This window comes from Nanorana parkeri, unplaced genomic scaffold, assembly GCF_000935625.1.
Source record: "Nanorana parkeri isolate BGI_ZX_2015 unplaced genomic scaffold, ASM93562v1 scaffold97, whole genome shotgun sequence".
Lineage (NCBI taxonomy): Eukaryota > Metazoa > Chordata > Amphibia > Anura > Dicroglossidae > Nanorana > Nanorana parkeri.
Genome location: NW_017306365.1, coordinates 1,310,990 through 1,327,713, shown reverse-complemented (window position 1 = coordinate 1,327,713; position 16,724 = coordinate 1,310,990). Strand labels below are relative to the sequence as shown.

The following is a 16,724-nucleotide window of genomic DNA, read 5'->3' as shown; positions in this document are numbered from 1 at the left end:
TATTATGGTGGTCACATTATTAGGTGGGACACTGAGGGCAGGCCACGTTTTATCAAAGTTCTCTTTAAATGGGTACAGGGCTAATAAGTGCTTTGGGAGAGCAAACAAATTGTCAGGGTGTTTCCAATCTCTGTAGAGGAAGATTTGGAACAGTGGGTGCACTGGGAAAGTCTTTACGTTCTTAGGGGCTTTAAAAGATCCAAGACTAAGAACAGCATTGGTAGAAGAATCAGACTGATTCCCTCTAGTTTCAGAGTGGTGTGCACCCCATCTATATGTGCCAAATTGGTCTCTTGATTTAGGAGTAATGGCAGTGGGTCGGTGACTCCTTGGAGGCACGCTTGTTGTCAGGTAAAGACTGGAATCACTCAGAATTGGACAGAAACTCAGCAGCTGATGGCTCATTGACCAGAATAAATCATATACAGGACCTGCAGGAGTACGCTTGTGGTGTCTGCAGACTGAGACAGAAAATAACTGACTTGCATGACTGTAATAAGCTGAGAGAGGACAGTGGAACAGGCCACACCCAATGGAGCGAAGAAAGACTCTGAAGAGCAGAGAGAAACAGGATTTCAGGCTGCAGATGTAGGCTGCACCAATAGGCATACTGCAAGCAGCCCTAGGAAATTAGCAGAGTTTGATCTCTGCATGATGGTAAGGCAAAGTAAGGTGCAGGGTAGGAGGCAAGGCCTTAAGTACTCACAAAACACAGCTATAGCTGGTAGCTGGAGAGGGTAGGATGGCTGGCGGTGACCAAAGTCACTGTAGGCAGGGCAGGAAGAGTAGATGAAAGTACCATGTGGTAGATGCTTTCTTGATGCTGTATGACAGACAAGTGCGTGAAATGCGTGGCACTCCAAAAACACACACTATTCTTCTTTCTGTAAAGGTTTGGTAACCTGGCTTAATTACCAGGTGGTTCTGGCTGCTTATGCCAGGGATGGGCAAACCCCAGCCCTCCAGCTGTGGTGAAACTACAAATCCCAGGATGCATCTGTCTCGGGGAGTCATGTCTGTGGCTGTGAAAATCTTGCTATGCCTCTTGGGATTTGTAGTTTTACCACAGCTTAAGGGCCGGAGTTTGTCCACCCCCTGGCTTATGCAGACCTCAAATATCCTACTTTGGGGAGCTTTACTATCGTTAAAAGGGACTTTAAACATCCAGTCATATGCATGAGTGTTTTTGTTTTTAATTCCCTTGCACACAAATGGATGTTTGACGCAAACATAAGTTCAATTCACTATAACAAATCATCCTTTTGGATCACAGAATTTTCAGCATTTAGGTCATTTTTCCATATCAGCTATATTGTTCACTTCTCCTGCCTTCTCCAAACTCTACTTTTGTGTATAACACTGTAAGTTTACTTTGTCTCCTGTACATGATATCAACATGGCCAAGGTTCACTTATGAGCAGGAAATGCCATACAATGTTGACACAGTGCAAGTTTTCTTTTTGTACAACACTGCCGTCAGGTGGTTAGCTTTGGAACTGCACATGACAATCTCACCATAAAAGTGAGGATTTAAACAGAAAATATTCTGAGCACCATTTCAGAAATGAAAGTTCAATTCCACATTGTTATAAATAGAAATAAAAGAAACGATGCAATCTTCACAATGCCACTGAGCTAAAGCTGTGCCTGTTTGTAGGGCTTCAACTATACACATAGCGCTCGTCTAACATCACCTTGCAGCACTACTACTATAGCAGATACAGTTTTCATTTACAATGCTGCCAAGAATTCTTCTGTTAGATAAAGCTGGAGTTCTCCAAGGCTGTTGACAGCTGTAACAAGCTACAGTATTGCTTGCTGACACTCAGACCTTGAACATATCTCTAAGCATTGCTCAGCACATTATAAAGAACATACGGAATGTGTTTTATGCCTGTCAGTAGGAAAACAAGTCCCATTAAGAGGTTTAATGGAAGAGTACTGACCATTATTTTAAAACACATTGGGGGGAATTTATCAAAACTGGAGCACACAAAATCTGGAGCAGCTGTGCATGGCAACCAATCAGCTTCTCTCTTCAGTTAAGATTTGAAAATGAGAGAGAAGCTGATTGGTTGCCATGCACAGCTGCTCCAGATTTTGTCTGCTCCAGTTTTGATAAATTCCCTTCATTGTTTATAACATACTCAACTGTGTTGGCTTTAGAATGCATTTTAGCAGACAAAAGGACTCCCAACAAATCTGGGACTGAAGAAGCATGTTAAGGACCGCACCTACCAAGTCTGCATGGTGCATACAAGTAGCTGCTGAACATAAAGCAAGCTTATTCAACATCTAAAAATGCTGAACCAGCAAATAAACCCCTTTGGAAACAGACTTGAATCTTCACTTAGGTAATTCTACAGCTTGCAGCAAAACAAAATTCAAATAAGCACACATTACATTGACTGATTTTGTACATCTTGAGTTTCTGTGTACTGTTTGTACTAATATTAGAGTAATACTAATCTCTGAAAAGTGACGGACCAGTTTAAGCATGTCCAAAGACAGAATTCCTATATCATGAAACACGCTTGTACATCACACTTTCATTACAAGTGCCTTTAATTCCCAAGAGGCTCTGTGTACATCATTGGAGGGTACATTAATTGTTCCAGTGATTAAATCAAACTGTAAAACAAAACTACAAAATCCCCTGCAGCTGTATATATCTTTACATATATATATACTTTATTTATATATTTGGGTATGTCCACCTTGGGAGATAATACTGCTTTGTCTTTGGAGTGGGCAACCCACACTCCTCCCCTCTATTGTTTAGTGGCTTTGGATTCCAGTGGGCGACTTAGAGGGTGGATTCCAGCTGTGGTTCTGTCCCTGCCTGCTGCAGAGTGGATTGTTTCCATGTCTCAGGTCTGGTGCTTTCACTAGCTCTCCTCCTCTCTCAGGGCGGATGGTAGGAATTTATATTGTTGTTGGCGGATCTGGGCCAGCTTCTTCCGGGCTTCTTCTAGCTCTCTCTCCTTCTTTAGCATTTCCTCTTGAGCTGCTATAATCTTTGGACAAAGAATAATTAATATTGCAGTCATTCACAGAGAAAAGAAACACATAAAACACACAGTTACGTGACAGTTTAAACATAAAAAGTGATTGTTCTAAAACGTAATAAAAAACACTGCTTGCTGGACACATTTCTATTTTATACGGTCACCAACAGCTTGAAATCATTTACAGCTAAATTTTCATCAGAAGCCTGTTCCTCGGCTCCCTAAATTTGCTTGCTGCCACTACCTTCAATACTCGGAGTTACTGGCCGGAAACAAGTAAACAGACCAGGGAAGTCCCTATCTGTCTACTTGTTTCAGGTAATGAACTCAATGTACTGTATTGGTTTTAGGGCGATCAGCATGCCAGCCAGGCATCTAACATTCTCATAAGGAGAGCTCAGCAGTTATTGCGTCCATATTTCTCTCATGATAGGATTCCTTAACAAACCTCTCCTGGCTTGTAAACTGAACCAACAGTAAATAGGCAGTTGCTCCAAAGGAGATATCAGTTGGCTTTTGTTCAGGTAGATGTGTAGTAACAAAATTATACTAACCTGTGCAATTCCACCCACAAACTTTGTCTTCACCACAACATCATCATCCTCAGCTTTGCTGAACGCAGCTTTCTGAGCGGCTCTGACCAGGTTATCAGAGGCTCGTTTCACAGCATTCCCAGCGGCCTGTGTGACAGAAGTAGGGCAAGTGTGGAAAGGAGAGAGTAAGGAAGGCAACATGGGAAGCCATGAAGTAAGCAGAAGGGAGTGGAGGACAAGATTAAGAAAAAAAAAAGTCTTAGCAAATGCAAAAACAGGAAATAAATGTAAAATGGTGGCATGAATGGAATATCATTGTGAGCTTTGCTACCTGGCATACAATACATGTTACATAAGCATTGCTTATACAGTCAGTTAGCTAACTACCCTGTAACTGTTATATGGGGCCAACTAGCAGTGCACATTCTGTGCTCTACTGCCATATCTCATGTAGATATTAACACGCTACCTGAAGTCTTCTCATGGCTTCCGAGTCTTGGTCAGCTTTCACCTTGCAGGCGACCAGAAGTTGGGCAGTAGATGCTGCTACTTGCTTGGCAGAGGAGATGAGTTTCTCCTCACTGGCGTGGCCCTGCACTGAGGCGTTGGCCGATTCACACAAGTTGCTGGTTGCTGCAGCCACCATCCTGGCCTAAAAGAAGTCGAGATTGGCCAAATGACCAGAAACATAAAAACAAATGTTGCCTCCAAAGTAAGTGGACTGCTGAATTTGTTATTGCCAGTGCAGTGCCAAGGAAAGGAGCTATTTTACCTCCAAAAGGTTACAAAAGATTATGGTGCAAGTTTGTTTTCCCTAATCATACATGTTAATAGTCACAAAGCTTACAATCTAAATTGGATACTGAGTGGTTGGCAAGCAAAGGGGTTGCAGCACCTGACTCGATCTTAGCAATTGTGTAATAAGTGATGCCTTTCCTATAAGGTGTTGGTAAAGGGTACCTAGATTTAAGAGGAGATGGCTGCAGGAGCTGCGATAAAGGGATGGCAAATTTCACAAGCCAATGCACAGCGAAGTTAATGGTGGTAAGTAGAATGGGCAGCAGTATCCAATGTTATTGTTATATTGGTTAAAGGATTATGAATGTGAAAAAAAAATTTAGGCAAGTGTGTAGAATGAAAAAGGGGCACGTGTTTAGGTCCTCTACAGTAAGACCACAAGTTATGGATAGGATAAATTAATGGGAAACCTCCAATAAAAAAAATACTTACAGCGGATATGAGTCCCTGGGACCACTGGCCATCATCAGCTGCATTAGCGGCAATTGCTCCAACCTACAAGGAATCCGAGAGTGGAAAACATTTCCATGTTGAAATGATCATTTACCATGTAGCAAAAAGGAAAATCATTTTAACATCCTTTTGAGAATTTCTTCTGAATGCTTGCTCCAATCTTTGCATTCACTGCACTGGCCTTACAGGTGGTTGCATGTACACATATTTGTGCCTTTGAGCTCATTCATTAAATTGGTCTGGAGGCAATGCTGGTACAACATTGTGTACATGGAACTTTTTGTCGTCTACCTAATGTTATGAAGCATGTGCTATTGTGATGTGATAAAAGCATGAAAGAGGTGGAAGAAAATCAGTTGTTCTATCTACAACTAAAACCATTTTATGTTTTGGATCGAATAGGGAAAGTTTAGAACCCCAGGTCAGGGTTTACTGCTATCCAGGGCTCCATTACAGGGTACTTTCTGTTTTGGGAACAACCTTTTATTAGACAGTATGGAAAAAACTTCAACAGAGAAACAGACAACAATAAAAAGCTGAAAGAGGTTCTAGCAATCCCCGACTTAACTTAAAGGGTATCAACATGCAAAAAATATAATATATTGACGGTTATCAATCCTAAAATGTGGTGGCTGTATCAGTTGTCTTTTTTTTAGGTTTTTCCCATTATTTCCACCTGGTGATCTGGCTAGTAAGATGGCTGTTTGTCAACTTCCTTTAACAGGCCAAGCTGACCAGGAAAAATGGCAGATACAGGGTTACAAACGATCTAACACTGACAGGAGTGCTTACAATGGTCAGCATTTAATCATTTATATAAAACCTTTAGTCCCAGAAGGAAAACAGTTGCTGTAGCTGCTTATAAAGTGTTAGAGTTTAGATTTAATTTGTTAGTCAAATCCATCTAAATCTGCTACTCTATCCAACACTACCCTCTCCACAGAGTGACAATGCTGCTGTCCAAGGGGGGAAGGGGGTGCGGTCTCTATTGCGAAGCCACCCTAAGAGAGGAAGTATATTACTGGCTGGATTACCACGTGAAAATAAGGGAGGAAAAAGCCTAAAGAATTAAATACTGCAGCCACCACATCTAAAGATAGGTAAGCTGCAATATGTTACATTCTTATTTTTTAATATAGATATGCTTCAACACATTCACACATGCTTCAACACATTTTAACATGAATTTACAGCCAAAAAATGGCTACACGGAAGGTGTGAACTGCATACTCTGTACTTTAACTGTGAAGGGCAATTAAAAGGTGTCTATAAATAAAACACATTCCCCTTCAAATTAAACTTTAGACCACATATCTTGACGTGTAGTGTAATAGAGAAAAGGGCTGACCGCACAGCTTATCTACTTTTAACAGTGATAGCTGTGAACTTGTAGATGACAGATGGACACGGTTGTTCAATACATTAAAGTTCTAAACAGTGAAGAATGACAAAAGGGGATCTGTCATAAATCCCTGTCATATTAAACAAAGGTTATACACTAGAAATCATGTAGAACAACTGGAAGCATTCATGGGATAGAACTTTATTACAGTACCGGGGGAAGTACTGTAGCACCATATACTACAGACCTTTTTCTGTTCTCTTAATGGAATGCCCTCAGTTACCTATTTTTAGGGTCATGTATATGAATCCACAAGTCTTTCAGCTAAAGGCTAGTATTTCATATTTGTGCCAGCACTAAACAGCTTTTCAGAGTGGTTGCCAGCCAGGGATTTCCCTGGTATTCATGTTTGACTTGTCATGTAACCATTTACTGGACACCATCCAGAGAAGGATAAAGCTGTGGGTTACCAAACACTAAGAAGGGATTAACCCACTTCAGGCTCAAGCAGAACTCATGACAAGGTCAAAGTAGAAGCCATTTCTACACCTTATCAAATCTCATATTGTCATTCCAATGCTGCCAAACCCTGCTGTTGATGATTTTACGCTGGCAGACAGGGATGAAGCATGTACATCAGTAAATACTACGAGGCATGAATGAGAGGACCTGGAGAGAACACAAGAACTAATTACACTCCTGTCACTGATCTTATTAAGTGAAATTAAGCGTTCTTGCTCAAAGACTGGCATTCTAACATATCAAGTCTTGATGGTGGTCCATTAACTTTAATTCCACAGGCTTCCTTCCTAACACTAACTCATACTGGGGCTCACTTTCTGAAATCCTAGTTCAGCTCCTGTTCCTAAAGGTGATAAAATAAAGGTCAGTACACTAATCAAGTTCCTAATTAACTCAAGCTTGTGCATTTTTTACATAGAAATAGAATCTAAAGTTAGAGTTAGATAAAGTTTAACATCTCCAATTTTGTGGAAGCCAGATGACACTGCTTAACACAAGACATCCTTATTATAATTTGTAGTATCTCACTTGGAATAGGTTCCCAGTAATGTCATCCACATAAAAATAATACTGTATGTAGTACACACCACTGGCAGTACATTTCTGAAGTGCTCATGAAAAAATGGGACATCTTTTTTTGGATCATCATAACACACTGTCTAAAAGAGCCACATAAGAAAATAAAGGACCAAGGTACAAAGTTGCTATTTTAGCTTCCTGTCCCCCTTATTTTTGCCTTCTTGTGTAGAAAAGCAGCAAAACTAAGTGGGTTAATAAGAGGAGTCACAAGTTCCATCTCTTTCTTACTAGGCTCTGGATTAGTATGGTCCATTGGTAAAAGTGCCTAAACAGTGTATAGTGTGTGCGTGCATAGTGTGTGCGCGTGCATAGTGTGTGTGTGTGTGTGCGTGCATAGTGTGTGTGCGTGTGTGCATAGTGTGTGTGTGTGTGTGCGTGCATAGTGTGTGTGTGTGTGTGTGCGCGTGCATAGTGTGTGTGTGCATAGTGTGTGTGTGTGTGTGTGTGCATAGTGTGTGTGTGTGCGTGCGTGTGTGTGTGTGCATGCATGCATAGTGTGTGTGTGTGTGCATGCATAGTGTGTGTGTGTGTGCATAGTGTGTGCATAGTGTGTGTGTGTGTGTGCATAGTGTGTGTGTGTGTGTGCGCATGTGTGTGCATGTGTGTGCGCGTGTGTGTGTGTGCATAGTGTGCGTGTGTGTGCATAGCGTGTGTTTACTATGTACTACACAATCATGAACGGAACAGGAAGTGATGTTGTGCCGCCCCAACAGGGGCATAGAATATGAGATGCATAGCCTCAGTTAATATTAGCATTGTTATATAGGTTAGAATTTATATAGTGTGATTTGCCTAACTATTTTAGGAAAGGCATCATTTTCTGACCGCACAATACTATAACCGTTCAACTGCTGTTCCTATCATCTGCTGTAACCTGATGTAAAGAATAAACACCTCTTTTGAATGAATCGGTATTGACGAGTTCAGCTATCTGACGAGGATTGTCCGCAGTGAGTATATCTGCTTATACAGGCCAGGCATAGAGGTCTCAGCAAGGGATATATTTCGCTATCACAACAACAATCGGAGTCAGAATAGATGTATAGTACTTCCCACTCATTCATAATTGGGAACACAGTAAACATACTGTCCTCAATTAGTCTCCATTCAAGCCTAGGCAAAATTATTTTGCAGCAGCAGCAAAACTTCCCATAATCAACTCCACAGTAAACTGAACCACTGAAAATGATGCAGAGCTATTATAAGCTAAGTGCACAGCTACACAATTCTTTCACTGTCTATTTGATAAAAACATTTGTTGTTGTTGTTGTATTACTGTATTTATAGCTTTGTACTGACTCCTAAGAAATGTTACTTTAGCCTGAGAAATACATCAACCTTCAGGCTAGAAAGAAATGGACAAACACTTTTTACTCCAACAGTCTTTACCTCTGTACCTGCTGTGACAACCAGTGTAACATTTCCACCTCCTTGCTCACCTTGCCTTGTGCCACCAACTCTCTCTGAGCCGCTGAAGCAGATTTCACTAGCGCGCTCGTAGCGGCTGCAATTGACTTTGCTGCTTCCAGGATCTGTTCCTCGAAGTCCAGTGTTTCATCTGCCTGCTACAAAGAGAAAAACAGAATACTTTCAAACTGGGTGTTCTAATGAATCCTTTTTTCATATTTATTGATGGTAAAACCTCCTGCTGTCGCTCTGTACACCCCCAACACAGCCCTGGAGCATACGCAGGACACTGTAGCAATATGTTTGATATATAGTTGAATGAATTAACAACCTAATATATCAAACATATCAGACAGAGGCTGCAGGAGAGGGTTCTTGAACCGATACCACTGACAGAAGGGGACATGGAAGGAATGCGACTCTCCATCAAGACCTTTCTTACTTTAGTTGTTCACTTTACTTCAGGGTGTACTTTGGTTAAACCATCAACTTAATAGCAAGACCGTAGTCTTTTTCCTTTCTCACAGAATGCATTTACTGAATGTGTAACATGAAAGAGGGCAAGTCACACTCATCTGGAGGTTGTCGGACAGAGGAGCAGCAGTGAGTTGAGACAACCATATTATATCTAAACCTGGGCTCAGATGGCTGAAGGTGACTACAAGGAGAACTCCAAACATTACACTTACTCTTGGCTTGGCTCGTGGTCTAAGCTGTTCCAGTTTTTTGGCAGCTGCCTCTATGGAAGCTGCAGCTCCAAGCAGCTCTGTTTCAGCGATCACTGTGGGATCTTCAGGATCCACCCATTCTGTGCCTAGAATTACAATAAATAATGGAGGTAACCAGGAAGATTTAACTACACACTTAGAGATGGTGAGGAAGTTGAGATATGTTTTAAAACAGTATCTAATAGAAAGAAATGTCTGTATGTGTTCAGTTCCAACAAGAGAACGTAGAAAAAAATGAGTGATGCTCACACAAAATTGTATCTACTTAATAACAGGAATTTATGAATAGCCATAAAATATGCTCCCTTATAGCTACACACACATATAAATCGTAAATATTTGTTTTTATTAATGGCCCACCTTTCATAGTTTCTGTGGTCTGGATAAGTTCTGTTACAGCAGATGCAATACGCTTTGAATAGCCAGACAACTTAAGCTTCGCCTCTGCGCTGGGTTTCTGTAAAACCTACACAATCATGTGTGTGGAACAGAAGTTATTTAAAATATGGGAATGCCACATTAGAAAGTGCAACAAACTGAGTTGGATTGCTGAAACATTTTATAAAGTATTCTGAATATATCATAATGTACTCACAGTCAACACATGCTCTAGCATCTCCAGATATCCCTGGGTACATTCGGTTCCATATTTCAGAGCCCGTTGCCTTGTCTCTTCACTAATATCTGGGTGGTAAACTGCTTGCTAAAGGAAGAAAATCAACATTAGGCAACACTAAATATAGCAGTTCCTGAAGTAAGCTACCTACTAGTAGGAAAGGACTTTATTGAATCATGTACACCATTACCTTGCAGGATGTCAACATATCGGAGACGGCTTTTCGACTCAGGTTGGCAGTAGCAATGACATCTTCTTGCCGGCATGAATTTCCAGCTGCCACGGCTTTTGCTGTTGCCATGGTGATTCCCTTGGTCATCCGGATTGATTCCTCTGGAGAAGTTGTCTTTTCAGGAACTTGCTTGGATTGGAAGACCTAAACAATACAATATATATTAGGGCAACCATTTGCTGCTTTTAATGAGTAAACATGAAATAGTGGTTATATTTGTAAACTATCAAACTGAAACCTACCCAGCAATTTACTTACAATAGTTTCTACAGTAATATTCCCATCTACAGCTTATTTTGTCTATAGAGACATTTACTGAATTCTTGTACACAACGCTGTCTGATGTAGCAAATTAATCTGAACCCTTGAAATAGCCGATGTGCAAGCTGCATACTTGTGGCATAAAGTAGCACCATGGTCTAAACTGACAGCAAGAAATCATGAAGGATGTCTTCCCCATGCAAATTTCAATAACCACATTTTGTTATGCCACAGCAGCCCTACCTACATACCGCACCTGTGATCACACATCAGTTTATTTTGCCTACACCCATGTGGAAACCAAGCATTATCCTTACAGTCAGCTCCTGCTTGATGTGCTCAATTGTACCCTCCAAAGCCCTAGTACCACGTGTGGCTTCATCTTCCACAGCTTTCACAGTCTTTAACAGGGATGTAACATTTGTCACCATGACCTAAAAAGTGTAGAAAAAGAATACAAAGGTTACTTTCAAGCAAACATACACTTGAGTGAAGATACTTAAATAATTAAAACAGACACCATCCCTGGTACCTGTGCCAATGAGTATACAATTTGTTTTTGCCTGGCATTACCTTAGCTGCACTTTTTAGCTGGTACATGGATGGATCATCTGCTGGCTTCCCTGCTGCACCTTTTGTGGCTCCTATTAGATCTCCTAGAGCCTTGGCAACATCCTTTATTGCATTGATTAGCACCACCTAAAAGAGGGAAATAGGTCAATGAGAACAACAGTTTTTTAGAAAGGAGAGCTTTGAGAATGCCTTCTGTGAAAAGCTAACAACTCATGCTAACTAAAAAAGGTTTACAATCTGCAATGCCACAGAAAGCAGCAATACACCCAGAGCACAGAAAGCCTGAAACATATAAACATCTGCCCAGTTTAAGATGAAGCTTTCACCATGAGACACATAGGCCAAGTTATAATAGTCAACTAAAAGATGCTTTATTACATTCTAGGATATGGAACTTCAATCACGGCCATTACCACTTTAATTCTGCTCAGACTGAAAGCTCACCTTTCACAAGAAATAAAAAGACCATGTCCTTGTAAATATTAGTCATACAGTGTCATAAACAAGATTAAACCAGCAGCACTATCTACAGCCAAACTACAAAAGCAATACGCAAGTATGCAGATTGCATAGCACCTTATACAGTATATTCAAAAAGTGCAGAACATGCCACCAACCAATCGGCATTCATTTATCTTTTAGTCATCTGAAAGGTGCAGCAGTTCAGCTTCAATTTATGAATGATCTTACTGAATAGGCCTACATGATTCAACTGAAAGCTGACACCTCTGATGGAAGCTGCATGTTTTAACTGTCAGAATTACATGGTGGTGCCGGAGAGAAGGCTTATTGTATAACTACTGAACTTACATTGAATTCTGTAAATATAGGTCATCTTCTAAACAGAGATAAACTACTACTTATAAGCATCCCATGTGCTGCCCTTCAACGTATCTACTGCATAATCATATGCCCAATGCTAGGTTTAAGTATATTCTATACTGCATCTAATTGGTATTGATTAAGGTACGTAAATACACAAATAAAGATGTTATTTTTATATTTTGTGTATGCTAGAAGGTAAAATCTGTAGAACACCACCCAGAAATAATTTGGAAAAACAGTGCGATAATGAGGTATGGGATTGAAACCAGAGAATATAGGGAAAGGAGGGGTTGAAGGTGTAGTACTGGAGTTCCTTGGTTTACTTTTCTCAGTAGTTTTGATAGTTACAAAAATGTTAAGGCTGTCTGCAGAGAGCAAGGGGTGAGCATATTGAATCCAAGTGCTCTACTTGTTAGCTTTTTATTGAAGGAGTCAATTTTCTGTCACACTCACACAAATGTAATAAATAGTTTCTTCCAAAAGCGTGTTGAAGTTTCAGTTCTAATAGGCTGTAGGTAGCCAGTTTATGTTGGGATCTAGATAGGGAAGGGGACTGGAGATGGAGAAGCACCAAGCCAAGGATCCTTCAGAATGCGGATATGAAATAAACTTTCAGAGTTTGAATGTTTTGGTCCAGAGTCTGTTAAAAATCAGGCAAATATATCATATTTGCATCATTTCACCAGTTGCGTTACATCCACAAATGCATTTATCATAGAGCAGTAGATGGAGATGTGCCAAACCTGGAGAGTACAATATACCATTGAGCGAGGACTTTGAATGCTGATTCTAAAGAAGCAATATTAAATAATAATGTTGCAAGCAGCAACTGTGGAACAAATCTTTTGCCAGTCCTCATCAAACTTAGATGTATTTGGATCTCTCTCCCAATGAGAGATATTGGATATAGTTGAAAATAAATGGAAAAAAAATAGGTTTGGTGGTTGAAAAGTCCCCACATTGACTATGTGTGTTAAAGTTTAATTGGATAAGGTGTGCGGAATGTTCTATAGCTAGAATAAAAAAAATAGGAAAATGAGGACAGCCTTGATGAGCCCCCCTTTCTTTGGGAAATGGTTTGGAGAAGTGGTTGAAGTAGTATTCACTGGCAGAAGGGTTATGATAAAGGGCCATTTAAGAGGGATATAATAAAAATAGTCCTATGAAATGGAGTTGAAAGTCTTATGGCTGTCCAAGGATAAGAACATTCCAGGAAACTTTTTTGATGCATTAGGTAAGTCAAGTGGATGACTTTGCAGGGGTTATCTAAGGCTTGCCTGTGGGGGACAAAGCCCACTTGGTCCCTATGAATTTAAGTCTCCAGAAACGTATTAAAAATAAAGTATTTAATACCTGCTGGCATACAAGAAATTATAAAGTCAAAAGGTTTTTAGGCTATATCAAATGCGGATGTAAAACATTTACAATGGATGCTCTTCCTTGATTTTTAAAAGTTTAGTTTCCTGCAGAATAAATGAAATGAAAAGAAATGAGAGGAATCAACCATTCTCTAAAGAAAACACATTAATTGCGGTCTGTGTCCCCAGGGGAGAGATCTCCTCTTGGTGATGAGCAGTAAATAGCTGACAGGGTTTCTAAAGCTGGGTATACACTGTTAGAATTTTGTTAGAAAAACATTACTTTTTAGAACGTTTGTTTGATTTTCTAAAAGTTAACAGGGTCAAATCAAATTATTGATTTTGACCATAGTGATGGAAAAAAAAGAAAAAAAAAGGAGCATAATGGAAAATATTTCTCGAACAAACTAAATTCTAACAAGTGATTGTGCTTTTTGTTCAAGAAAATTTTAAAACAGAAATTTTTAACAATAATAATCCCATAGGTTTGAGCTTATTCTAATAATATACATATCATCGGTACTTTAACAGTAAGTACATAGTTTACAAATGGCAAGATGAAGGATATTATAATGTACAATATTAAACTAAAACACAAACGTCTAAATCATAAATCTAAATCAACAGTTGAAATCTATATCAATCTGCATTACCAATAGTAGGAAATGAATAAAGAATATAAACCTCTTTTTACACTATATCCACCATAAACTATGCCTGTACTCATTCTAAGCCACGACAAAAGACCACTAGGATCACTAAAAGTAGTATTAAACTCTTTTTTAACAAAACTTATTCCTTTCCATCCTGCATACATGTATCAGAATGTTAATTTTTAAAAATACATAGTCAGTCACAATTATTTAGAACCAGTGGATCCATATCCACCAATACCGTTTCCCTGAACTTCACAATGCACTGTAAACAATCCCTGGAGGGACAGGAAGCTGGGTTGCAATGAATATGCAGGAACCCTCGTTTGTAGAGGTGGCTGCAGAACACCCTGCAATATAACAGAGCCACCCTAAAAACAGAAGCAGAGGTTGGCGAAAATTGATGACAGGAGGAAAGCAGAAGGCATACATCAGACACTGAGTGCAGATGTATGCTGCTGTATGGCATTTTTTAAAGAGAGAGTTTGGCACTCAAGATAAAAGGACAAAACTGAATTTTAAAGACATCTCAGGGCAAACATGGGGACTGGAATTGGCAGAGTCCTAAAATATTGCAAGAGATGGGTAGGTCCTTCGAAGATAAGAGTAGATTTTTAAGGGTTCGAAAGAGAGGGACATAATTGGAGGAATAAAGGGAGTCAAAAGAGTCTGTTAGGCGTACCCCTAAGTATGGAAGAAATTTAGTAGCCCAGTTAAAGGGAACATTTTGTCGGAGCAATACCACTATAGAGGGGGAGAGGGATACATTCAAGGCCTGAGATTTTTCGGGATTGACCAGTAGGCCAGAAACGGCTCCAAAGTTCTGTAAATCAAGTAAGGGTACGGAGGATATCGTCCACAAAGAGACTGAGTTTGAAAGGGTTGCCCTAATGAGCAAGGCCAAGGTTTCTATAGCTAAGATAAAGAGGATGGGGGACATGGGACACCCTTGATGAGTACCCCTAGTGAGCTGAAAAAGGAGAGGAAAAACCAGAATAAATCACACGAGCCAAAGGCTGACTATACAAAGCTGTAAACCATGAATGGAAAGCTGGACCAAAGTGCCATCTGGACAGAAAATATTGTAGGCAATCACAGGAAACTGTGTCAAATGCTTTTTGACTATAGAAAGAGAGGAGTAAACTAGGCACAGGTCTACGGCGAATCAGGTTTATTAAATGTACCACCTTACAAACATTATCCCCAGCTTGACGGAGTGGAGTGAATCCTACCTGATCCCTGTGAATAAGAGAGCAGAGGAACTCATTGGTTCTAAAGGCCAGTATTTTAGTTAGTAGTTTCACATCTGTATTCAGTAATGACATTGGGCAATAGTTTGCGATGTACGTTGCATCCTTTCCAGGTTTAGGGATCATAGCAATGTTAGCATCTACGCAGGAGGGGTGGAGAGCATGTTGAGATTTTAAAGCATTAAATAAGAGGGTTAGATATGGGGCCAGAATATGTTTGAATTTCCTATAATAGAGAGATTGTAAAAGCCATCGGGGCCTCTGGGATTTGTTAGATTTTAGAGAAGAGATACCCGAGAGGACCTCGCTCTCCGTAATGTCAGAATCCAATTTATCGTGGAACGAGTCAGAGAGACCGGAAAACTGGAGATCTCAAAACAGAGCATCCGCTTTAGCGGGGTCAAACACGGATGAATTGTTGTAGAGGCGGTCAAGTGAGCACGAAACACATCTACAGGTGAAACTCGAATAATTAGAATATCGTGCAAAAGTAATTGCAGTAAGTGCTGCAAAAGGGGCCAAAACCAAGTACTGAGTACATATGCATGCTTGTACTTTTCAGAGGTCCGATATTGTTCTATGTACAATCCTTGTTTTATTGATTGCATGTAATATTCTACTTTTTTGAGGTTGTGGATTTGGGGTTCTTGAGGTTTTCATGAGCTGTAAGCCATAATCATCACAATTATGACAAATCACAGCTTGAATTATCTTGCTTTGCATGTAATGAGTCTCTCTCATATATTAGTGTCACCTTTTAAGTTGCATTAGTGAAATAAATGAACTTTGCACGATATTCTAATTATTCGAGTTTCACCTGTACTATTTTAGAAGGGTTAGCAGAAGTGCCTCCTGTAGGAGACTGCAGTTTCACCACGTGAAAAAGAGTCTGATTTTTATTGCTGTAGAAATTTTAACCTTAATCAAATAGAAAGGTTTATGTATATACACGGAAAGGAATATACATTGTTTTTGTGCAACTTGACATACTGTGTAATGGCACAAAGATCTGTGATATCACTGTATTCCAAACAAAGCTGGGGACATTGTTTATCTATTCTGATTGGATGCCTTTGCAGTAAGTACCCCCTTAGGAAGAAAGGAGTCCCCAGACCTCAGCATTATCTCTGTGGATAACCAGAAATGGCTCTTTACAGGTCAAGGCAGCCAATTAAGAAACACGCCTGGCAGAAGTGATATGGACAAGGAAGGTAACTTTGCAAGTAAGCATGGTCAAATGCATATCTCTGGAGGCTTAAGGGCAGCTTCTGCTAGAGCTGACAGAACTAAGCTAAGGTTCCAAAGAATCACCAGAGCGAGGGGGACAACAAGAGCAACCCCCTGAGCACAGGCCTTCACTAGAGAGTAAGAGGCAAGTGGTCTCTGGAAAAAATAAAACTAAATCAAGGCCGAAATTTGACCCCTGACTGAGCTTAAGGTTAGGTGCTGGTCCAGGCGAGATCGGATGAATTGCTATGTCTCGGAGTATTTCCTAGGATGAAATTTCCTGGCTTTGAAGTAAGCAAAATATGCCTTGCATGTGCGATGGTAGACCTTATGGAAGGTAGACTTCCTAGATTTCAGGC

At 40.1% G+C, this 16,724-nt stretch overlaps 1 protein-coding gene across 1 annotated transcript in view; it reads right to left on the bottom strand.

Moving 5' to 3' along the window:
- Positions 1-2,657: 2,657 nt before the first annotated feature.
- Positions 2,658-16,724, bottom strand: part of TLN2 (talin 2) — a 183,044-nt gene continuing 168,977 nt past the window's right edge. Inside the window, exons 48-58 of the mRNA XM_018552804.1 lie at positions 11,053-11,178; positions 10,797-10,913; positions 10,177-10,362; positions 9,966-10,073; positions 9,731-9,836; positions 9,332-9,456; positions 8,675-8,800; positions 4,772-4,834; positions 4,011-4,193; positions 3,563-3,688; positions 2,658-3,017 (exon numbers count right to left, since the gene is read on the bottom strand). Of these exons, the coding sequence (XP_018408306.1) occupies positions 2,889-3,017; positions 3,563-3,688; positions 4,011-4,193; positions 4,772-4,834; positions 8,675-8,800; positions 9,332-9,456; positions 9,731-9,836; positions 9,966-10,073; positions 10,177-10,362; positions 10,797-10,913; positions 11,053-11,178 (1,395 nt within the window). The 3' untranslated portion in view covers positions 2,658-2,888. The remainder of the gene's footprint in view (positions 3,018-3,562; positions 3,689-4,010; positions 4,194-4,771; positions 4,835-8,674; positions 8,801-9,331; positions 9,457-9,730; positions 9,837-9,965; positions 10,074-10,176; positions 10,363-10,796; positions 10,914-11,052; positions 11,179-16,724) is intronic.